This window comes from Amblyomma americanum, chromosome 3, assembly GCF_052857255.1.
Source record: "Amblyomma americanum isolate KBUSLIRL-KWMA chromosome 3, ASM5285725v1, whole genome shotgun sequence".
Taxonomy (NCBI): domain Eukaryota; kingdom Metazoa; phylum Arthropoda; class Arachnida; order Ixodida; family Ixodidae; genus Amblyomma; species Amblyomma americanum.
This window is the reverse complement of record NC_135499.1, coordinates 14,376,555-14,401,041: the sequence shown is the minus strand read 5'-3', so window position 1 is coordinate 14,401,041 and position 24,487 is coordinate 14,376,555. Positions and strand designations below refer to the sequence as shown.

The 24,487-nt window shown below is 49.1% G+C and overlaps 1 protein-coding gene across 1 annotated transcript in view; it reads right to left on the bottom strand.

Annotated features, from left to right (window-relative positions):
• Window positions 1-24,487, bottom strand: part of LOC144122864 (uncharacterized) — a 968,996-nt gene that overhangs the window by 624,569 nt on the left and 319,940 nt on the right. The window contains exon 3 of the mRNA XM_077655844.1: window positions 955-1,166. Coding sequence (XP_077511970.1) covers window positions 955-1,056 — 102 coding nt within the window. The 5' untranslated portion in view covers window positions 1,057-1,166. The remainder of the gene's footprint in view (window positions 1-954; window positions 1,167-24,487) is intronic.

The window sequence follows — 24,487 nt, the reverse complement described above, 5'->3', positions numbered from 1 at the left end:
TGTGCACTCGCACTTGCTGTAGCTATTCAGACCAGATAATCTTGCAGTGTCGTCTTCAATGGCTTGCTGAAAGTTGTACGCTGCCAAATAAGACTGATACTTCAGGCTGGAGGATTGTCTTGCGAATTCAAAAACCGAGTGAACGTGCTCGGCATGTCGCCGCGGCGACATTAAAAGGATCAAGAACACATGCAAAACAGCCCTTTGTACTAGAAATAAAGTTCTATAATACAATATTTTGGGTGAGTTAGTTACGTACTTCCATGTTAACAGCGCAAAGATGGCATAAAAAAAGGGGAGGACAGAACAGCGCTGACTGTCAACTACTTTTTATTGGAGGTCCAGCAGCATTTTATGCCATCTGGCGACCAGGAAGGAAAAAAGACCCAATAACAGAACCAAAAAACATGCGCGAAAAGTACCAGCGCCGGCGGTTAGCTGGTACGTGCCAAATTTTACACTCTAGGTGTTTGATTTCTTTTTGGCATAATGCCATTGAAGTGCGCTCATCCAGCCGTCCTGCAGCGAGTACAAAACCAACTCACCCGAAACATTGCGTTAGGGGGGACCTGCAGGGGCGGCCTCTCCGCGACTCACTGCCAGTGTGTGTTTGAAGACGAAAGCGTAAAACTCCCGCACTCAGATGATTCGGAAGTGTGTGATTGATCCTGGCGTTATCACCGTGCACAGTGCAACACATGGAAGGCCTTCACTGTTCCCGCGGTCTCCAGAATGTTCTTATAGCGCTACACTTTTAACAAAAGTGCGTTTGTCTTTCTTTTGTGGCAGTGCCTCGGTGTTCTAGATGAACCAGCTACCGATGTCGCGAAATGCAGGGACATTTAGTGCGGAAAGCTTGCGAGAAATGGAATCCTCAGCGCCACATGCCCCGCGCAAAGTAAACATGAACGACGGCGCTTTTACAAGATACCGCAGCACCGCGCGTGTACGTACACGACAGAGCACAGCCGCCCTGGCGACGTCGGCCTCATCGCGTGCGCTCAGCTCGGCTCCCCTGAGCCCGTGGTCGGCCAAGAAGCGCGAGGCGGCCCGCATTACGTCGCCTGCCTGGGTTGCGTCCGCCGCTGGGAAGAGCCGGATGGCCAGCGATGCGTAGCGCTTCACGAAGCCCTTGACCTGGAGGAAGCTCCGGAAGGCATCTTCGTCTGCATCGCACAGTCAGATGGCATAGCAGTGGGATTGTTGCTGGCGCGCCGGCTCCAGAGTGCGCGGTGTAAGACTGCTTTTCAGCCCGCAAATGGTGCACTTTTTCCCACTTCACGCCTGGCTGCTGTCATGGAGCGCGTGCCAGGAACAGCAAGTTCTCGCAATAATAATGCTAATAATAAGTTCATCGCCATTACGAATAAAGGGTGCCAGAGGCCTGCAGAAAAAGCTGTCACATTAGCAGCTTGACATGGCCGCAGGTCCCCGTACTGGTAACTTCTAGAAGCAGCCAGCAAATGACGTTAAACTTATGCATAGAACCCGCATACCTTGTAATTTACGAGAAGAACATATTTGCAGGCTAGTTGGTGTAATTATTCGCACAGTGTAATGCCGCTCAAAAATAACATGCAGAATCGCAACGACTAATCACATTCAGTCGGGGCTGACATGTTTTCCGGGCCTGGCAATGCTTAGGGAAATTAGAGCCCTTTGCTCTCGATAAGGTTAGCTCACCACTATGTCCAAGCGGGCGAGTTAGTGATACATTTTTTTAAAGGGAAACAGCGCGAAACGCGTAAATGAAAGCAAAGAAAACAGGGCAAGCGCTGGTACAGCACATGCTACCACGCCCGATCGTTCACGTACCGTGCACTGTGGCCTACGTAAGATTTTGCACAAATTAGTGACATCTTGCTGACGACACCGGCTGCGCATTCCGCAAAGAGCGTGGTATGCTCTTTGTCGCAACCGCTTTTCTCGGAATTTTCTATGGTTACACGGCCGTCAAGTGGCAGAAGCCCCGCCTTTTTTCTTGCTCGCGGCGCGTAAGCCCAACGCACATGATGCGTAGAGAACTCAATCTTAAGATTTAAAAACTGTAAAAAATTGTCCACAGGCGGTTCACATGTAAAATGCAAGCCTTTTTCGTGTTGTCTGGATAAAACATCGTGTGCAGCTTCAGCAAAGTTCAAACTTGCGTCCTTAGTTAAAAAAATCAAAAAATCGTGCACGTATCTAAAAACTTTACAAACTTTGTTAGATGGTAAAACCTGATGAATGACCTGGTCCATTTGTGAAAGCTGTTACATAATACCGGCGCGACACACGATCTAATAAAAATGCCCGCATTCTGCAGAAAAAAACCGCTGGTCAAATGTTATAAAAGTGGACTCCAGGTAAAGCTTTAAAAGTTACAAAATCATCAATAGAAATACCGTCAGAGTTGTGGAAGGAAACAGGATCATTTCTTTCAATACATTCCCTGACTGCAGTAAATAGGGCAGTGTTCTTCGCCAGGGCAGCGAACACTACCCACCAGCCAAGCATCGAAGTACTTGGTGTTGAAAATCATTCACCGTACCACGCCATCCTCGCCGTATTTCCCTGTTTGACAAGCCCTACCGGCTTGCCACGTGATGTGCAGCACACAGCTGTGCACTACACCCGGACCACCCTAGGCCCCCCGGTTTTCTTCCGCGCCCGTCTCCTTCCCCGGACTGCATGCGCATAGCCAAAGCAGAGTTCGAAGCAGTGCTCCGTGAGGGAACCGCCCGCCGCTCAGACGGCCCATGGGCCTCGCCACTTCACTTTGTCCCGAAGAAGACCCAAGGCTGGCGACCCCGGGGGACTACCATGCCCTCAACGCCCGCACCAATACGGACAGCTACCCCGTTCACCACATAAAGGACTTCAGCCATCGCATTTATGGCTGCCACGTTTTCTCCGTGCTATATTTGGTGAACGCCTACACGCAGATACCCGTCTATCCGGACGACGTCCCGAAGACTGCAATCATTACCTCTTTGGGCTTGTTCAAGTTTCCCTTCATGAGCTTTGGCCTGAGGAGCGCTGCACAAACATTTTAACGCTTCATCGAAGAAGTCGTCCGCGGCCTCCGCTTCAGCTTCGTCTGTCTTGACGAAATATTACTCTTTTCCCGTAACGCCGACAAACACCACGCGCACCTTCGTCTACTTTTCCAACGGCTCGATGACCGCGGCCTACTCGTCAATGTCTCAGAGAGGACGCTGGGCGCTTCAGTCGTCAAATTCCTCGGCCATGAAGTTTCATCAGAGGAACTCGACCTTTACCTCAACGCCTCTCGGGCCTGCAAAACTACCGCCAGCCCAGCACTGCTAAGACCTTCGCCGTTTCTTCGGCATGCTGAACTTTTACAGGTGTTTCTTGCCACACGCAGCCGACTATCAGGCTCCCCTACATGAAGCCTTCTCTGGTCTACGAAGAAACCAACCCGTCACATGGACACCGGCTTTAACGCAAATTTTCGAAGAACGCCAAGCTGCTCTCTGCACCTCCGCACCTCTCTGCTATCCCGTGCCAGACGCTCCCTTGGGGCCCTTCACGAACGCCTCTCTTTGCCGTCGGCGCCGCTCTTATGCAACGCGTATACAACACCTGGCATCCCTTGGAGTTCTTCTCAAAGAAACTGTCAGCTCGAAAAACGACCCCTTCTGCAGCCAGTCCCACCAACGAAACCACGTCCCCCGCCCGTCGATTTTGCCAGCTTACTAAAGAGAACTTCTGGCGATATAGGAAGGAGTTCAACACTTTCGCCACATTCTCAAAGCACCGAACTGCACTATCTATACACCCGCCAGGGTGGCTCAGTGTTTAGGGCGCTCGACTACTGGCCCAGAGTTCCGCATTCGAATCCGACCGCGGCGGCTGCGTTTTCATGGAGGAAAAACGCTAAGGCGCTCGTATTCTCTGCGATATCAGTGCACGGTAAAGATCGCCAGGTGGTCGAAATTATTCCGGAGCCCTCCACTACGGCACCTATTTCTTCCTTTCTTCTTTCACTCCCTCCTTTATCCCTTCTCTTACGGCGCGGTTAAAGTGTCCAAGGATATATGAGACAGATACTGCGCCGTTTTGTTTCCTCAAAAACCAATTATTATATATATATATATATATAATATTCTACATACACCAACCAGAAACCTCTGACCTACGCCTTATCTCAAAACCGCGACAAACTCCCGCCGGTCAAGCAGAACCAGCTCTCGTTCATTTCCCAGTTTATTACTGACCTCTAACATGTCAGCGGGAAGGACAACGTCGTCGCCGACGCGCTTTGACGTGTGGCTCAGACTACGGACGTCGAACTGCAAGAAGTTCTTAAGGGTGGGTCTTTACTATAGCTGCAGCGAGTCCCCATACCTGGATCGACAACGAATATCTACTGCGACATGTCCACAGCACGCAGCAGGCCTTACGTGCCCCTTTTCCATCGCCGTGGCCTCTTCAACCAGCTGCATAATCTCAGCCATCCCGGCATACAGGCCTCTACACGCCTCGTGGCCGACCGCTATGTCTGGCCCTCCATGCAACGCAATTTCCGCACCTGGGCGCGCTCCTACATTCAATGCCAGCGCGCTAAAGTCACCAGGCATGTCACTTCAACACTTAGGGCATTCCCCCAGCCCTCAGGTCGGTTTCAACACGTCTACCTTGAAATCATAGGGCCCCTTCCCCCAGCTGGACCCTATCGCTACTGCCTCACCGCCATCGATCGGTATACTCGGTGGCCTGATGCATGGCCCCTCGAGTGAATCACCGCGGACGACGTCGACTCGGCCTTCTTCGCCGCCTTGATTGCTCGCTTCGGGCTCCCTAGACGCGCCAGCAGTGACCAAGGGCGACAGCTCAAATCGCACCTTTTGAGACTCCTCGGGTTGACCATCGGGCTCGAGCGCTCGAGGACCACCAGGTACTACCCCGGCACGTAGGGGATGATCGAGCGTTTCCACCGACGGTTCAAAGCAGCCATCATATGCCACCCGGACTAAACCTGGCTCGAAACCATAACGCCCGTTGCCCTGGGTCTTAGCGCCACCTTCCAGCCGGACATTAAGGCTACGCACGCAGAGCCCGTCTACGGGGAGCCACTCCATATCCAAGGCCAATTTCTTGCTGCACCACCACCAACCACCGCGATGTCAGATCCCACCCATTTCGTCGCCCGGCTCTGACGCACCGTCGCTGCCCTCCGCCCGTCACCTGCCGCTCACCACTGTAATAATGCCCCTCTCGTTTTCAAGGATCTAACAACGTGCACGCACAGTTTTCTCCGCGACGACACCGTCCGCAGGCCTTTCCAGCCAACTTACAGCGGACCCTACCCAGGTCTTCATCGCGACGACAAAACCTTGACCCTGCGCGTTAATGGGAACGACGTCCGCGTCTCTGTCGACCGGCTGAAGCCAGCCTACATCAATTCCGCCGGACCGGGAAATACCAGTGCACCCACAGGCGTCCATCCAAGACCCCCGACAGCGCAGCCTGCGTCTGTAACTACACGCTATGGAAGTCGGGTACGCTGCAGCGATTTTTACAAGCCCTGAGGGCACTCCGCGCGGGGTGGGGGGGGGGGGGGTAAACGTGGCGACACACTGTGCGCATATTTCTGCTAAGCTACCGCTTTGTTATATTCCGGCCCATTGTAGCACGGCCAAACGCTGGACTGCGTTACCGATAAAACGCAGCGCGACCGCTGAGTCACCCGAGGCATGCGTCACTGACGGTGACTTAAATGCAGACTGCCCGGCTGGGAAAAACGGCTTTCTTACTTCCGCTATCGAGACGTGCGTGGCGTTGGGATGCTCGTCCGCTGCCATCGCTAATCGAATAAACAGTTACGTTTTTATGTTGGGATTCGTCCTTCAGCAGAAACGATATTCCATACGTTAATTGCCGAAAAACATGGCATGATGTAAGTTCCTGCTCAAGAAAGCGCGAAAAGCAGAAGCGATCGTCTTGTTGTGTTCAGCCAGAGAGTGTTGCCTCTGAAACTGTGTCCACGCCAGCAGATAGGCTTGAACCAGCGGAGGATAAGGAGGTGGTCGGACTTGTCCGGAAAAACCTGCAGACGCCCAACGCCTGCTTGTACTACAGGGAGAGCTCCAAGGCCTACCCGTACGTGTTTTACGGGACATGGATAGCAATACAGTGCTTGTGCGGAGAGCCCTAGCTCCTGACTCAGCTCTCACCAGCAAGAGATCTACAGTGTTCCTTGTTGATGGCAGTAGTCTGGAAGTTCCCGATGCAGAAGTCTGTATCGCTTCCCTTTATTTCACGGGCACGGCCCTGGTAAAGTGCATGGATACACCATTGTTCGATGTCATAATTGGGAATATACCAGAGAGCAGTGAGCCATCAAATACAGATATTAATTGCAAGAAATCGAAGAGCGTTGCTAAATTATGTCCCGGCATACTCAATGACTGGGTTGCCAGTGAAAATGGTCAGGGCGAGGGCCCAAAAGTGGTGTTCTCTGGAAAGGAAGTTTCTGGACGAAGAAGGGAAATACTGCTTAGAGCGTTGGTCCAATGAGGTTCACCAAGGAAATGCTAGTAAAAGAGCAACGCGACGATGATTCATTGAACGAGAACAGAAAACTGGGCGAGTTGGAATGTATTCATCTTTAAGCAGCGCGAAACACAGGACGAGGAAGGACAGGACGAGGCCAGGTTCAGAAGGTTAGGGACGGTGGTTTTACAGATGTGGCTCTGGCTCAAATATCGGAAAGGATATTTACAAGAGGCGATAGTCTCGCAAAAGAAAAAGAAAAAGACGACGCGCTAACAAGAACACTCGGGATTCCGTACCTACATGGATGTCACAGCGGTAGAAGAAGGTAGGGGCCAGATAAGGGGTAAAAGTAGTTTTCACAGCTAAGAATAAGCTGAGCAGAGTCTGCAGCGCAGTAAGAAAGAAGCTAGAGGGCCGGGATGACCGAGGAAGGATCAGATGCACAGTTACACATAAAAACCCGCTCGTCGACTGCGACACTGAAGTGGTTTATTCTATCTCGCTTTCCTGCGGCAAGACGTACATCGGCCAAATAGGCCGCTGTATAAGCGGCTCTTTGAACATCGAAGAACTGTAAAAGGGACAGTTTCGTCGAACCTTGCTGTGCATTGCCGGAAATCTAAAAAGATTGTTTCCCCCATTTGGACAGAACAAATATCTTGTTCAGTTACCCAGATCCGACCTGCAGGGGGTTAGTTGAAGCATTTCAGATAAGGCAGGCGTCTGAAACTTTTGTCGCTTCGCCTTCTATCAATGTTGTGGAAAAAGAGATTCACGCTCTCAGGGAATGTGTGGCGACAGGATGATATCTGGCTGCATGTCGTGTGTTAAGATTGCTCGTGTCATTTGTTAAACTGAGGCGATTAACATCCCGCTGCGTGCCCGTGCGGTTTAACGGACTATCACGATTTTATGTTTTGGGTGTTTGTGTGTGTTTTTTCGGTTCTTGCTATTCGTGCCTATATAACTAACCCTTCTAAAATAAAAGTTCAGTTAGAATAGCTCTCGTGTCGTCTCGTGTTTCTTCCTCTTGTCCTGTGTTTCGCGCTGCTTTAAGATGAGTTCATTGAAGGCGTGTTGGGTGAAAATAGGAAAGTCGTTCCATGGCAAACACGGCACTTCGCACTCGTTTTTCTTTAGGGTTTGCTGTATTGCCTGTATCATCTCCCCTCTGGAAGAGAGGTTCTGAAGGTAGTACTTCCAAATACTTGCAGATCACAGATTGCCCACAGCCCGTTGGCGGGGCGTCAAGGTATTAAGAAGATTACAGATCGAGTTATGGAAGATTTCTACTGACCAGTAGTGAAGGAGATGAAGAGGTATGTCAGGTCGTGCGGCACCTGCCCAAAGGAGTGCCAGAAAGAAAAAGTAGTGAAAGCGCCGTTGGACTTGTGCCTTTTTTCGACACTCCATTTGATCGGGTCGCTGTCGATATTGTTGGTCCGTTGTCACCCGCATCGGTGAAAGGGAATAAATATATTCTCACTCTCGTCGATTCTGCCACGCGGTATCCCGATGCCGTGGCTCTGCCAAAGATCGATTCAGCATCCGTGACAGAAGGTGCGGTGGAGGTGTTTTCAAGAATAGGTTTTCCGAGAGAGATTCTTTTTGACCAGGGCTCCTGTTTCACTTCCGAAATGATGAGACACCTCAATGATCTCTTGACACTGATACATCTCAGCACGACCCCTTACCATTCAATGTGCAATGGAATGGTGGAGAAATTTAACACCACGCTCAAGCAGATCCTGCGCAAGTTCAGTCAGGAGCAGCCCAAAACACGGGATCATTATGTCGCTCCGCTTCTGTTCGCATACAGAGGTGCCGCAGGCGACTGTGGGGTTTTTTCTGTTTGAGGTGATATTTGGACGAGACGACTTGTGCGAGGACCGCTCGCAGTAATCAGAGAGCTCTGGACAAGGGAAGAGCTTGAAGAAGACACGAAGACGACATATGGTTACGTTCTCGATCTAAGAGAAAGTCTCGGGCAAACTGTGAGAGCGGCACATAAAAATTTGTTGCGTGCCCAACAGTCTCAGCAGAAACAATGACAGGAATAGAAAGAAGCGGCAGTTAAGGGTTGGAGATCGTGCCCTCATTCTATTGCCGAGTAGCCACAATAAACTCCTGATGCAGTGGAAAGGTTCATTCGTGATTTTTAGCAAAAAGGACGACGTGGATTATTGGATCGACTGGGGCCACACTAAGAAGCTATGCCGCATCAGTAGGCTCAAACGGTACGAAGAGCGTGCGCCCCAAGAGACCAAGCAGGCGTGATCTTTCGTTGTAATCGAAGAAGGTGACTCAGTAGAACAACCGCCTGTCCTTAGCACGGACCACGGTACAGGAATTGAAGCCGTGCAGATCTCCACCGAGGTCGATGACGACAAACAGCAGGAGATCCAGAACTTACTTGACACGTATGCAGACATCTTTTCCGAGATTCCCGGGAAGGAATGCTCGAAAGCGTTTTTCGAATAAAAGTTGGAAGTTCTGTGCTCTGTGTGCGTACGTGTTTTCTTGCCTTTTGTCCCTGTTTTTTTCGCGCAGTTTTATCATGAACTAGAACCACCAACTAGCCCGCCAGAAAACCATTCTTAGGACTAATCTAGTGGAGTGTGAACTCAGTCTCTAGACTTTTGAAGTCGTGAATACCCTGCAATACCCGTTGCCTTTTGCCATGAAGGACGTGGTCGAAAAGGAGATAGACGATATGATCAAATTAGGGGTCACTGAACGTTCGAAATGTCCATACAAATCCCCCTCGTTCTGATTAAAAGGAAGACAATACCTATCGATCTTGCATCGACATTTTACGCATGAATGATGTTCTTGTGTCTGATGTAGAGCCGATTGCAAGAACAGATGTAATATTTACCAGGGTGTATTTTTCAAAATCTAAACATGTGTCACATATATTAAAGAGCCTAAATTAAATTTTAAAGGAAAATGGTGTGAAGAAGACGACGTGAATTAACCGAAGAATAAAGAAGAGGAAGAAGAAGCATTCGGTCAGGTGCAGAGAGATGATTGGAGGAGAAGCATTCGGCGAGGTGGAGAAAGATGATTGGTGGAGAAAAGACGACGACAAGGCTTACATGGACTAACACCGAGGCTATAAAAGGGCGAGTGGAGCGAGGCACTGGGGGAACAGCAGAGAAGCAGAGGTTCCGGCGGGTCAGGGACACTGGCTGGAAGAGAGCGACGCCGGCTACTGCTCCGGTGAGCTCGCGTTCTACGGCAACGCATCGTGTACTCCCTGCCGTGCCTGAGCCCGCTCCGGGGAGTCAACAGAGGACGCAACGACCTGCTACGGCCAGAGGTGCCTCCAGCGCTGTTGCCACCCAAACGCCAAAACCGGCATCACCTCCACGGGCGCTTGGACCGGGAGCTTGTACGACGCAGCCAGCGACGCCAGCCCATGCGCGTCGAACGCCGCCAGCGACGCCAGCCCAAGCACGGCGAACGCAGCCTCGACGCCGCCTACTGGATCCATACTACGCCGCGGCCACACCGAACGAACCGTGAGCACGAACGCCGTCCGCTAATAGTAGAACACTACTAGTAGACGCTAGTAGCAGTGTGCCCGGGTCGTGTGTATTTAGAGGCTGTGTTTTGTGTTAGTTTCGTTAGTTGTATTCGTGTGTGTGCCACGTAGGTTGTATTAAATGTGCGTTTGTGCGGGTACACCCGTCGCCTAGTCCATTCTTTCAGTCCGAGTGTTCTCCGGAGAGATCTGTGACAAAGATAAGTGGCGAGCCTGCCAGGATACATTTCCTATTTCTTTTTTGTTTTGTCTCGAATTTTTCCGATCTCTCGACGGCAGAAAGTATGGACTTGGTAAAACCTTAGAGCTGGCGCTCAAGCTAGGGTTTAGCAAGGGAGAGGCGATGCGTCTCTGTGACGAGGGGAAAGAAGAGGCAAAAAGGCAGAGAGAGGAAAGGGCGCAAGCACGCGCAGACGGTCGTGAAGCAGAAGAACGCAAGGCGAAAAGAGCTCGTGAGGCAGAAGAGCGAGAAGAGAAAAGAGCTCGCGAGGCAGAAGAACAGGAGAAAAGAAGGATAAAACGGGACAAGGAGTGTATTTTGTGGAAACAGGCGCTTGTCGCGGGAGGATATGAGGAGATTACGGACAATGATCAGCGTTCCTTAGCGGGTACAGAATCTCCTAGACCAGCCAGAGTTTGCCCACGGAAGCTGATGGCTTCTTTTGATGACAAGAGAGATGATTTGGATGCATATCTGCAACGATTCAAGCGGATAGCTTTGGGGCAAGGCTGGGAGCGCAGTGAACGGGCCACGGCAATAAGCATGTGTTTAGTCGGACAGGCGCTGAATGTGTTTGGAAGGATGCCTGCTGCTGATTCTATGGACTACGAGAAAGTCAAAAAGGCACTCCTCCAAAGATTCAGGCTTACGGCAGAGGGTCTTCGTGAGAGATTTCGCACCGCGCAACCTGACGATTCGGAAACCGCGAAGCAGTTTTCCTGCAGGCTGACCAACTATTTTGACAGGTGGCTTGATATGTCAAACACAGAAAAGAGTTTTGAAGGGGTGCGTGACAAGCTGGTCACAGAGCAATTTTTAGCGTGTTGTAGCTCAAAGCTGGCGCTATTCCTGAAGGAAAGAAAGTTGTTTTTATTAGAAGAGTTCGCCGACACTGCAGACCAATTCCTCGGGGCTCAAGGGCTAAGAAATTTGAGTAAGGCAAAGGAGGAAACCCAAAAGGTCCTAGAGACAGATGCGGCCAAACCAAGAGCTTATGGCGGTGCGTCTAAAGCGCCAGTAAGGTGTTTTCTCTGCGGCAAGGTGGAACACCGTGCAGCTGACTGTCGGACTAGTAGCGCTGCCCAGAAAACACAGGTTGTGTGTCAAGGTTGTAAGAGGAGGGGTCATACTCTGGATGAGTGCCGATACAGAACGCAGGACCGAGCTGCATGCGTTGTCGACTCTAGGGTAGAACTTATCACGCCATCTGAAGTTCCAGAGCTGAAAGGAGAGCAAACGCCGCTGGAAAATGAGGCAGTGAGTGCAACACCCTTGTCGAAAGCAGCAATGCCAGTGGTGGTTGGGCAAATAAGAGACCGTCCTATATTGGTGCTTAGAGACAGCGGAGCCAACACAGTCTTGGTTCGTAGAAGCCTGGTGAAGGACGAGGATCTTACAGGGGAAGCGTCAGCCGTCACTCTTGTAGATAGCACAGTGAGGTACCTTCCTGAAGCAAAAATTATAGTGTCCACGTCATATTTTTCTGGGCAGGTAATGGCAAAATGCGTAGGCCAGCCCATTTACGATCTCATCTTGGGAAACATTGCGGGTGCAAGAGGTGTCGCAGACCTCCATCCCGAGTGGAGGATGCTCGGCGTTGAAGAACATCCAAAGGAGGAAAGGCCCACGACAGCTCAGACGGGTGCAGTCAGTTTCTCGTCGGCAGTGGAGAAAAGAGCTCAAGCGACAGCCCGAGCAACGCAGCGTCCGTTCTCTACTCCTAGTGCGATGTGCTTGAGCGTAACACCGGGAGAAATTGCAATTAGGCAAAAAGAAGACCCTAGCCTGAAGACCTGCTTCAAAAGAGTCGGGGAAAAAGTGAAAAAAAAGAAGAGTCGCACGTCCTTCGAATATCAATTGGTAAATGGTCTTCTACACAGGGAATGCATATTTGGTTCAGGAAGGCGTGTCCAACAGATGGTGTTACCAAGAGATATGCGAGAGACCGTGCTACACTTAGGTCATGACGCCATTATGGCCAGACACCAGGGTGTTCAAAAAACGGTGTCTAGGATCCCCGAGGAGTTCTTTTGGCCGGGTGTTCAGAGTGACGTTAAGCGCTTTGTTCGCTCATGTGATGTGTGTGAGCACACAGTTCCGAAGGGATGACTTGGTCCCGTACCTCTGGGCAAGATGCCAGCCATCGACCTAGCGTTTCAGCGAGTTGCTATTGACATTGTGGGGCCAATCTCTCCAGTATCCGCCAAAGGCTATAGATATGTGCTTACTCTAGTGGACGTGCCCACTCGTTATCCTGACGCTATTCCACTGAGAACTATTGACAGTATCCAAGTGGCGGAGGGTCTCGTGGAAATGTTTTCGTGTTGTGGGTTCCCGAAGGAAGTTTTGAGTTACCGGGGCTCGAACTTCACATCGGAACTAATGAAGGAGTTAAACCGCCTTTTGTCAGTGAGGCAGTTACTGACGACGCCTTATCATCCCATGTATAATGGGCTTGTAGAGCGGTTCAATGGCACCCTCAAAAATATGATCAAGTAAATGTGCCAGGAGAGACCTACTGATTGGGATAGATATCTCCCAGCTCTTTTGTTCGCTTACCGCGAAGTACCGCAAGCGAGTCTTGGTTTCTCGCCCTTCGAGAAGTTGTATGAGAGAACCGTTAGAAGTCCACTTGCAATACTCAAGGAGCTTTGGGCTATTAAAGAGATTGCGTCAGATATAAGACAACTAACACATACGTGTTTGAGTTGCGCGATAGATTGAAGGAAACATGCAGGCTTGCACATCAAAGCCTGGAAAAGGCGCGTGAACGCCACAAGGGATGTTATGAAAAGAAAGCCATTCACAGAAATTTGAATCCGGGCAACAGGGTTCTTGTGTTGCTACCCATGGATCATAATAGGTTACTTATGCAGTGGAAGGGCCCGTACCTTGTGACGCGAAAGAAAAAGGACATGGATTATGAGGTAGTGATAAATGGCACTAAGAGGGTTTTCCATGTTATGTTGAAGAAATATGAAGAGCGAGGTCCCGTACGGCGGTACGCCCCCAGGGCAACTTGTTCGGTGGTTGCTGAGGAGACAGGTGATGCTGCCGAGGTGCCCATGTTCAGTGGGAAGAAAAACGCCGGAGGGGATGAGATACTGAAGAAGCCCAATTTGAATGCAGACAGAGGATTACAGCTCTTCTCCAAATCAAGGGGGAGATGTTTTGGGATGGTCCAAGCCAAACTGGGGTCATATATTACAAATTAGACTTCTATAGAGACAGAGCTAACTGATCAGCCCTGAATGTCTCTCGGATTTATCTTGTTCTTGCTCTGTTAATGTATCTGTGGGATTTACCTTGTTGTTGTTGCTAATGCTGGTTTTATGTGATTATACAAGGGAGTGTGTTGTGGACACGAACATGTTTATTAAGGGCTCTGTACGGACAACGGCAGTGGTGTGTAAGTGGTCTGAAAACGCAATTTGGTGTGCTGTGTTAGTGGTGTGCGTTTTGTGTGTGCTGGGTCCAGAATCGTCACAGACGATAGCCGGTTGGCTGGATGGCTTGGAGATGAGGGTGACGTGAGCAGTTTTTCATGGAAAAACTCTTGAGAGAGGGGGCCCTTGTCGCATATATTAATGAGCCTAAATTAAATTTTAAAGGAAAATGGTGTGAAGAAGACGGCGTGAATTAACCGAAGAATAAAGAAGAGGAAGAAGAAGCATTCGGTGAGGTGGAGAGAGATGATTGATGGAGAAGCAATCGGCGAGGAGGAGAAAGATGATTGGTGGAGAAGAGAAGAATACGACGACAAGGCTTACGTGGACTAACACCGATGCTATAAAAGGGCGAGTGAAAGCGAGGCACTGGGGGAACAGCAGAGAAGCGGAGGCTCCGGCGGGTCAGGGACACTTTGGCTGGAAGAGAGCGACGCCGGCTACTGCTCCGGTGAGCTCGCGTTCTACGGCAACGCATCGTGGACTGCCTGCCGTGCCTGAGCCCGTTCTGGGGAGTCAACAAAGGACGCTACGACCTGCTACGGCCAAGGGTGTCTCCAGCGCTGTTGCCACCCATCCGTGCGGTGCCCCCATCGCCAACAACACCGGCATCACCTCCACGGGCGCTTGGACCGGGAGCTTGTACGACGCACCCAGCGACGCCAGCCCAAGCGCGTCGAATGCCGCCAGCGACGCCAGCCCAAGCACGGCGAACGCAGCCTCGACGCCGCCTACTGGATCCATACAACGCCGCAGCCACACCGAACGAACCGTGAGCATGAACGCCATCCGCTAATAGTAGAACACTAGTAGTAGACGCAAGTAGCAGTGTGCCCGGGTCGTGTGTATTTATAGTCTTTGTGTTTTGTGTTAGTTTCGTTAGTTGTATTCTAGTGTGTGTGCCACGTAGGGTGTATTAAATGTGCCTTTGTGTGGGTACACCCGTCGCCTAGTCCATTCTTTCAGTCCGAGTGTTCTCCGGAGAGATCTATGACAACATGCCAAAGGCTACTGGGAAGCACCCTTGAAGGAAACTTGGAGACCGAAAACAACGTTCTCTACCCAATCCGGTCACTATCAGTTCGTCTATATGCCTTTCGACATTAAGACAGCATCGGCTATCTTTACGCGCCTCATGCGCATTCAGTTGCATGGCATAGACAATGTTGTTCATTAGATCGACGATGTTCTCGTAGCGACCTCTGCTTGGGAGGAACATATTTGGACTTTAAACAGGCTATTTAGGAGGGTGCGCGAGTCCGGCCTCACGATCAAGCCGAAGAAGAGTGAAATCAGAGCCACTAACTTCTCCTTTCTTGGACACCAGCTTGTGGAAGGGACCATCCGACCGTTGGAAACGGTGGTCGGAAAGCTTGTCTACGTGCCGTTTCTAAAGATGAACAAGCAAGTGTGTTCCGTCTTAGGGCTTGTCGTATGCTACCGCGATTTCATCTCTGGCAATGCCGACGAAGTCCAACCGCTCGTGGAGTTGACACGCAAAAACGAACACAACCTTTTCTCTTGGACACTACAGCGGCAAGCCGCTTTTGACGAGCTCAAGAACACGTTAACGTACGGGCCCGTATTAAGAGCTCCAGTTCTCACTAAGCAGTCCGTGCTTCGCACAGATGCTCCCGAGGTCAGCTAGGCACCGTTCTGCTGCAGGAGCATGATGGAATCCTCCACCTGGTATCATATCCGAGTCGACAGTTGTTACCTAGCGAATCTCGCTACTCAGTGATTCAACGCGAATGTTTGGGGATAGTCTGGGCTGTTGAGAAATTCCGAAAATTCTTGTATGGGACGTTATTCATCAATCAGACTGACCACCAACCCTTGCAATATTTAACAAAGGCAAAGTACTTGAACAGCAGTGTACTGCGTTTCAGCTTAACATTGCAGGAGTATACCTTTTGTGTAGAGTACATCAAGGGCTCCGACAAGGTAAGCGCCAATTGCATGAGTGGTTTGTAAATTGCCGGAGGTTATGCCTAATGTACAGTGCTACTATCCGGTGTGTTTACCATGGTCCTGTGCAAACGCATAGGGAAGTGATTGTGGGTTGTTTTTTTTCTTTCGTTCTTCGGTTATGGGCTGTTCAGTGTCTACATACTCACCTTTATGGTACGCATGTGTTTAAAGTTTGTGCCTGGTGGTTTGAATGATTTTTACTTTCCCTTTTGTCAGATATATAATGTTATACCTCATGTTTCCTCTGTGCGCGTTTCCATGTGCCTCCATGTGTCACTGTGTAAAGTGCCTTCGGTGACTTCAGCAGCGTCTAACTCGGCTGTTTACCACATGAACATAAGTGTTGTGTGCACAAGCAGCAGTTTTTTCTATGTGAAAAAACTTTTCCGAAGGGAAGAGGGGGTGCATATGTGATGTGCACACGAAATCGTCGGGGGATTTCGAACGCGGTGCGTCGACAGTGGTGCGTCGGACAGCGGAGCGCTGCGCGTGCCAGCCCAGCGTTGCGCGTGTGCGCGTGCGAATGGCGTGTGCGAGGCGACGGCGACAAAGAGCGTGGCGAGCACGAGGAGCAGAGAGCTGACGTGTCAGAAACCCGAGGTGTAAAGGGAAACAGCGCAGCGGAGATCGGGTCATTCAAGCGTGGAGGTGGAACACGTTGGATGTTGAGTCTGTGCGTTCGTGGACCTCCCTTGGATCACCGACGCAAGTCCCCTGCGTCCCTTTCAAGTTTGGAGGTGACAGCTGATGAATTGAGGGTCTGTGCTGCCGAGAGGCTCCCTTGGATAGCCTGCAATAAGCCTCCGCCGTTCGGGATGCCGTCGAGGGAACCTGCCTACGCTTTTCCTGCTGCTGCTAAGCTCCTGGGGCTGCTGTCGGGAATCCACCGGCGTCTTCCTGTGTTCCTCTCTGCTGCTAATACCACCTGGCTCCCTTCCGCCGCTTCGTTCGACGCAACGCCAGCGACGCGTCGCACTACATCCACCCGCGTCCCCCTGTCTGCAAGGCATCCCCGCTTCACCTGGGACGCTCAGTACCTGGTTAACTCTTTCCTTTATTTTATAGCGTTGTACGCGTGTTGAGTGTGTGTTTTGCTTGTTTTTGTTTCATATCGACTCTTTTTCTTTAAATTATAAATACGGCTTCGTTTTGTTTTGTCTGATCTCTTTGTTGTTTCGTTCGAACCTGCACGCGATAGCGTTCCCCTTCGGCAGTCGGGGACGCGTGGTCGATTCGCGACAGCCAGCTGTGCCCACACTATCCCTGCAAACTTCACTATCTCATTCGCCCAACTAACGTTCTGCCGCCCCTGCTACGCTTGCCTTCTGCGCTTGCAATTCTTAGACCATGCTCAATCCTCTCCATGTTAAACTTTATAAAGGTAACCTAGTGCTTATTGATTAGCTTTAACAGCTTTGCCAATTCGATTCACTGCGTGCGGTTAGAGGCTTTCATGCTTTGGAAAGGAGCCTGCTACCGAGGGCAACGGCACACTCACCCAGCACCAGCGACGTTGATTAGCCTCATTCCTGAGAGCTAATGTACTGAAAACAACTAGTTGGTCGATATCTTTAGGTTGTTCTTACTTTCTCGCTTCAATCACTTGTGTACGGATTTGGCTGCCTTTGACTGCTGCTTACAGTAACCATTTCGGATGACTGTCATACATGTCATGAAAAACTATCTGACGGTGATGTGCACCTATGATGATTCGCGTTTCATTCTAATTATCACTATAGCGGATCCATGGGATTTATTCAGGCGCACAAAGAAGAAATTGGTGAACGCAAAAAAGCATCGTTATGCGCTGCTTACAAAGCCGCACAATGCCGTGCAAATCAGGTCAAAACAAATCTGAAAGAAACAGGCCTTGACCTGGCTGAAGAAATAGATGAGACACAGAACAATCATTTTGCGCTACTGTAAAAGAAGTCGAGAAAAGATAACATTGACATTATGAATACCCCTGTAAACTTTGAGACCCCAGTCCCCAACGGCTGTGAAGCAACAGGCCAATGTGGCGGTCAGACTTGTGATGCCGTGGTGAGTGCTAAAAATTTCTCGCTCTGGACAGGCTGGCTTTGAAAACTCAACCTGGCGAGGTTTAATGCTAGGACCTTATCCCGTGAAGGCTGTTCTGGCAGTGCTGCTCGGGGACATAGTGGGTATAAAAGGGATGTCATAGGGATTAGGGAGCATGAGAGAGATGGAGCGTATAAGTGCTAAAGGGCGGGCACGTACCATGCTATTATGGATTAGCGGAGAGACGAGAATGGAGATGGCGAATGTGTTGCATAAGTTCTCCATCTCTTCAGCCGGGCTCGGTTGGCGTGAGCCTGAAATACAAGTCGAAGGCTGGCTGAGGGTGAATTCCGAAGAACATGGGCGAGCTCTCAGCTGTGGAGAATGTTTTGCATAAGTTCTCCATCTGTTCAGCCGGGCTCAGTTGGCGTGAGCCTGCAATAAGGTCGAAGGCTGGCTGAGGTTGGGTTCCGAAGAACATGGGCGAGTTCTCAACCGTGGAGACCCAACTCAAAGTAGAGCGAATCTGTGCACTATAAAGGGGGCACGGCGCCTCGGGGCGGGCGGCTGTTGCGAGTGGTGAGCCATGGCTCCAATCAGCACATTAGCAGTTTCACTGATGATGGGCTGTCTTGGCTCTTGTCATGTGTAGGCGGTCAATTGGAGGGTTGCCTCTGCACACGGTCTAAAAGGCCTGTCGGGGGCTGTGGTCTAGGTTCTCTACTAGAAACGCTAACACTGGGAGGGGTAGCATCCTCACGTAACCGAGCGGGGTTCTGGCCTTGGCTTTAAAGGCCCAAGGTGTAACGCTGAAGGAATTGCTCCTGTAGTCTAGTGAATATGAGGCGACGCTAATGGTGATCCTGTAAAGGGCTGGTGGTGACCCTTTCCAGGGACACGAGGCGAGTGAGTTCACACCCCATGGCAGCCTAAGGATAGGCTGTTGCGGCTATGTCTCAAGCAGAATCGCTGTAGGCGTATCCCCGCTGACCAGTCATCAGGGGGACGGGTGTGTCTGTGTAACCATAGCCATCACATCGCTTGGCAGAGCTGCTTGGATCTGTCATCCTTTTCCCTCTAGAAAACCAAGGCCATTTCCTGGAGGCACCGAGGGCTGCAGGCTTCGCAGTAGGTCAAGAAAATAAGACAGAAGTGAAAGCAGAACTGGCGCTTGTGTACACTGAGAGTTTTCGAGTAGTACAGCTGTCACACCATAGAGGCGCGAGATGATTCCGAGACTCGCGCTTCTGGTACCTAACCGGTAGATCCTAACTTAGTACAACACGGCCAGCGTCAAATCCAAGACGCTAAAAAAGTTGTAAGAATCGGGCTCTCTCTAGCAAGCGAGCTGCAAGATTGCCGGTCGTTGAGGATCGCCCCCCCCCCAACATGTCTTCATAGTATGTTCCCCGTCCTCGTCGATTAAAATCGGGTGGCCGAGAGCTAGTTTTTCTTGTGAACTGTTGTAGCCTAAACTATAAAATTGACGATTTTGCCACTTTGATATCTCCAGTAATGCCTGACGATTGATGCTACCTTCGGTGTTGATTTTAAGATGCCAAACGTCGAATAGAAGCATAAAATCCCATTCCCACTGACAAGTCTGCACTGGCGTCAGTCTTTGCAGACCTCAGCGCCGTTAATGATCTAACACATCACGTAACTGAGCCTACTATACAAAAACACTCGAGGTCTTTCATTTTGGATTTAGTTTTCTCATACACAAACTTCCCAGCAAATAAAGTATTAATAATCCCTGGTCTAAATGATCATAACTGCGTTGTTGTGCGTTTTACGGTGTCAGTTGCAGGGGCCGTGCATAAGATATCGAGTAAAATTTACGTTTACAACAATGCTGAGTATCGATCTTTACACGTGATCTTTTTTCCTTCTTGCCTGTTTTTTAAAACAGTAGTCATACATTAGACAATGAGAACACTTCGCAACTGCTTAAGTCAAAGCTCCTGTTAACATACACGTACCGTCAAAAGTGGTGTATTGCAAACAGCGAAATGATAAGCCGTGGTCCGATTAGGATATCCGTGCACTGGTCAACAAGCGGGACCGCCTTCTCACCTCCTACTCAAAAAGCCGTTTCTCACGTACGTTTCAAGCAATGGAGGTCCTTACGCGCGATATCAAAGTTAAATTAAAGATTCAAAAAATTATTCGTCGCTTCTTTTGGGTAACAATATTCAGCGTAACCCTAAGGAGCTAAACCTTTGTCGGGGGCTAGTTGGTCGTGCATACTTACTGGGGAGCGCTAAATTCAAAACAAAGGGACAACACCGTGTCTCGTGGTGTTGCCATGTGGTGTTGTCCCTTTGTCTTGAATTTAGAGCTCCCCAGTCTTAGTATCCTAAGTAGCTATGGAAGTTTTTTAAAATCTCATGGAAGGAAACAGGTTGCCGTTCCACACCTATCGGTTGACGGAGCTGACGTCACTGATGATTATATCAAAGCTTTATGTTTTAATCGCTATTTCCGGTCTGCTTTTAGCGCTCCCTTTTTCGCAGAACTTCCTGAAACAGCTCAAGGTATTTTTGTGCCTATGTTACCTATTCCAGTTACATATAATGGAATTCTGAAGCAACTGCAATCGCTCAATGTCCAAACCGCTATTGGTCCTGATCGAGTTCTATCTTATGTTCTGAAAACATACGCTCAGGTGGTAGCACATTATTTCATTGAGCTGTGTAACAAATCGTTAGACTCTGGTTGTCTTCCCACAGAGTGCAAAGTAGCTAACGTAGTCCCAACACATAAACGTGGCTCCAAAAATTCGGTTTCAAACTACCGACCAGTTTCCCTCACAAGCGTAAACTGGAAGGTTATAGAACATATTATTTACGGCGCCGTTATAGAACAATTGGAAAATAGCAACTTCTTTGTGAAAGTACACCACGGTTTCTGGTCTGGGCATTCATGTTCTACACAGTTGTTGAACTTCATCATGATATTAGTTCGTGTCATGACTGTTGAAATCAAGTTCACTGCATATTTTTAGATCTTAAAAAGCATTTAATTGCGTGCCGCACGCCCTTTTGTTGCATAATATGCTTCCCTCTGGATCTTCCACGCTGCAATTAGACGGATTCGCGACTACTTTTCTGATAGATCAAAATATGTTGTAATTAATGGTGTTACATCCCACTCTGCAGATATTATGTCCAGTGCAACTCAGGGGCCAGTTTTGGGGCCTTTGTTGTTTTTAATTTAAAATATAGATATTGTCGAGAATATTTCCTGCAAAATCCGATTGAACGCTGACGACTGCGTCGTGAACAGCCAAATAGTCACCGAACATTAGGTTCGCAAGTGCAGCAAAATCTAGACAGCATCCATCAACGGTGCATCAAGTGTAAAATTACGCTAAATTGAAATAAATGTAATTATGTTGCTTTTACGCGAGAACGCTACCTAATAAGCTCTGTGTTCTGTTTAAATTCTACTCCTTTGTGAATATTTTCTGAATTTAAGTACCTCGATGTGCATTTCAGAGAATACCTTACATGGAGAACCCACTTTGAATATGTGGTAGGCAAAGCATCCAGAATGTTCAATTTCTTCCGGCGTAATTTCCGTAAAGCTCCAGAAAATCTAAAACAATTGTTGTACCTCACACACATTAGACATATTCTGGAGTATGCTAGCGCGGTGTGGGATCCATTCCATGTATGATTACATTATCGGATCGTTTAGAAGGCGTACAGAACCGTGCAGCCCATTTTGTCGCCAATGATTACGGCTTTTGACACAGCTTTCCAGCAATAAAGAAATCTTTTAGCTGGGAAATTCGCAGTAATAGGCGCATGCGCAGTAAACTTCAAATCTGCTACAGCAACTATTACAGCAAAACCGGGATTTTTAAAACCGTGTATGATCAGCTGCCACATTTTGTATCTGCCCTTTGTGATCATGCTTTTAAGGTGAGTGGAATAAAATGTCGAACGAAGGTTTATCAGAACTCTTTCGTTCCGCATGTCATATCTGTTTGAAACAAACTCCCTAAAAATATCGTTGATTGAACATTTGTGGAAGCGTTGCGAGCTTTTATTCGTTCTTTTATTCATAGAATCGATTTATCTTAACTTTGTATCATTAAAGAAGGCGTGTATGTTCCTGACTTTGCTCTCTTTTATGGCTGCTCCGTGTGTTTGAATGTCCATTCACCTGACTAAGGAAGTTATAATGCTTGATTTCGTTGTACATCCTTCTGCAATAATGCCTCCGGGCGCAACAGGTATCTTTGAATAAATAAATAAATAAAATGCTATTCACCGCCTATTTACAGAAGGTAATGCGAGTCCTGGGTTTGGAACAGTTGGTAAAATGTTTAGGGGAATCCACCAAGGTAGAGTAGGTTTGTAATAAGGGAGTAATTACTCAGTGACATCCACCCGAGCGGAGCCATACAGCTATATAGGAAAGCTATACAGCTTTCTCAGAAACTTTGTAGTTAGAGAAAAATTTTGTCCTGGTCTGGGGTTCGAACGTGGGACCACCGCCTCACAGGAGTAGTCGCTCTACCAACCGAGCTAACTGGGACGGCAAGCTTATGGTGGGGTGAGAGCGAATTGACCAATAACTCGAAGTGAGAACAGTGGGGATAAGAGTTAATTGGCCATATGTAATCTGCGATTCCCTGGTGGCACTGCCTTGCTAAATCACTAAGGAGATGAACTTTCGAGATGACCTGGAAAGTATGAATAATGAGTTAGACATGCACAGCAGAACGGTGGTTCCAAATATTATTATGTCGAAAATGAAACTAATGTGCGACAGTGTCGCAAGAGAACAGCAGTTCCCAAGTGGTAGCGAATTGCTGGAAATGGTAAGGGAATACATCTACTTAGGGTAGGTGGTTACCGCTGATCCGGATCATAAGAGGGAAATAACGAAGAGTAAGAATAAGAAAATTCTATAAAGGCAGTTTACCAATATTCCTCTAGACAAAAGTATAAAACAGCTGCATGTGTCGTACCGGTGCTCACCTATGGGGCAGAAACGTGGAGGGTTACGAAAAGGGTTCGGCTCAAGTTAAGGACAATGTGGCGAGCTATCGAAAGGAAAACGATAGGTGTAAGGTTAAGATGCAGGAGCCAAGCAGAGTGGGCCAGGGAAGAAATGCGGGTTAATAACACCCTAGTGGAAACCAAGATGAACAAATATGTTTGGGCAGGGAACGTAATTGGAAGGCGTGATAACAGCTGGTTGTTAAGGATACATTGCGAGTCTTAGTGAACACCGTATTAAAACCAGCGCTAAAAACACAGAGAGAGGACAAGACGAGACACATGGAAGGCGCTGACCACTCGTCTCGTCCTCTGTCTGTGTTTTTAGCGCTGGTTTTTAATACGATGGATCACCACCAACTCGCCCAATCGTCAGTTCTTAGTGAACACGTTGTACTTCACACTACCTTGTCTACCAGCGTTACCAAGAGTCCTAAATCCAAGAAAGTACTAAAGCTATATAACAAAGGAGACTACATTATCATGAATCGTGACCTTGTTGTTTTCCATAACCATTTTGCTTCTACCTACTACTTACGTTCTACTGAGTCGAACTGGCCTCTCCTGAAATCAGAATTAGTGCGTTTGATTCGCCTTTACGTCCCTACCATCACCAGGTGGCTGGCTGAAGGTGGCACAGGACAGGATTAATTGAATTACGGGAGAGGCATTTGTCCTGCAGTGGGTGTGGTCAGGTTGATTATAGTGATAATATGGCCAGCACAGGCTGCATTCAAATTTCTGTACAAACTATGTCTGAAAAATACGATAAAGTCCTGAAACGCATTGAAGCTCGAAGCGCGGATATAACAAGCTTAAACAAACGCATGAATATATTTGACAGAAGAGTTTATAAACCAGAAATAAAGATATTAATGCAATGAAATTAACAGTCTCGAACAGTATATTATTGAGGGGGCTATTCAACAGAAGGAACGATAAGCGGCACAGAGAAGACACACCACTAGCAAGTACAAGACGAAGCGTCCTCGTCGTCCTCAACTCCCCAGCGACGGAACTACGTCATCTTCACTTCGCGACTGTATACCGTAACACTCCCCCCCCCCCCCCGCACTCCACACCGCGGAGGAAGGCACATTCCCTGAGCGTCCTAGGTTCCTGTGGGCGAGTTGTCGGCCTTAAGACGGGCGACCTGCACAAGCTGTGTGGACGGGCACGCGGAAGGATAGTGGAGGTGCAGCGGCGTAAGTTCGTAGGTGACATCGTTCAGTTGCCTTAAGACGCGGTAAGGACCGACGTTACGAGGCAGGAGCTTCTCACACAGTCCCACACAGCGTGCAGGGAGCAAGATGAGTACCAGGGAGCCGGGAGGGGTAGTGGGCGTCACGAAAATAAAGGTCGTAACGACATTTTTGGGTGGTCTGAGAAGCGTGGAGACGATCCCTAGCAATTTATCGGGCGGCGTCAGCACGGGCAATAACGACACAAACATAACTGCTAGTGGAAGGGTAAGAAGGCAGTAAGCTCTCAAAGGGTAGCAACGGGTCGCAGCCAAAAAGCAGGTAGAAGGGTGAGTATCCGGTGGACCATGGCGTGAGTACTTGTAAGCGAACGTTAAGAAAGGTAAACTGACGTCCCAGTCAGGATGGTGGTCGGAGACATACATAGGATGTCTATCAGGGTGCATGCAGTTAAGACGCTCAGTAAGGCCGTTTGTTTGAGGGTGACAGGCCATCGTGAACTTGTGACTGATGTAGCAGGAGCGAAGAAGGTCGTGGAGCACTTTATGAAGCAGGGGCCTTGA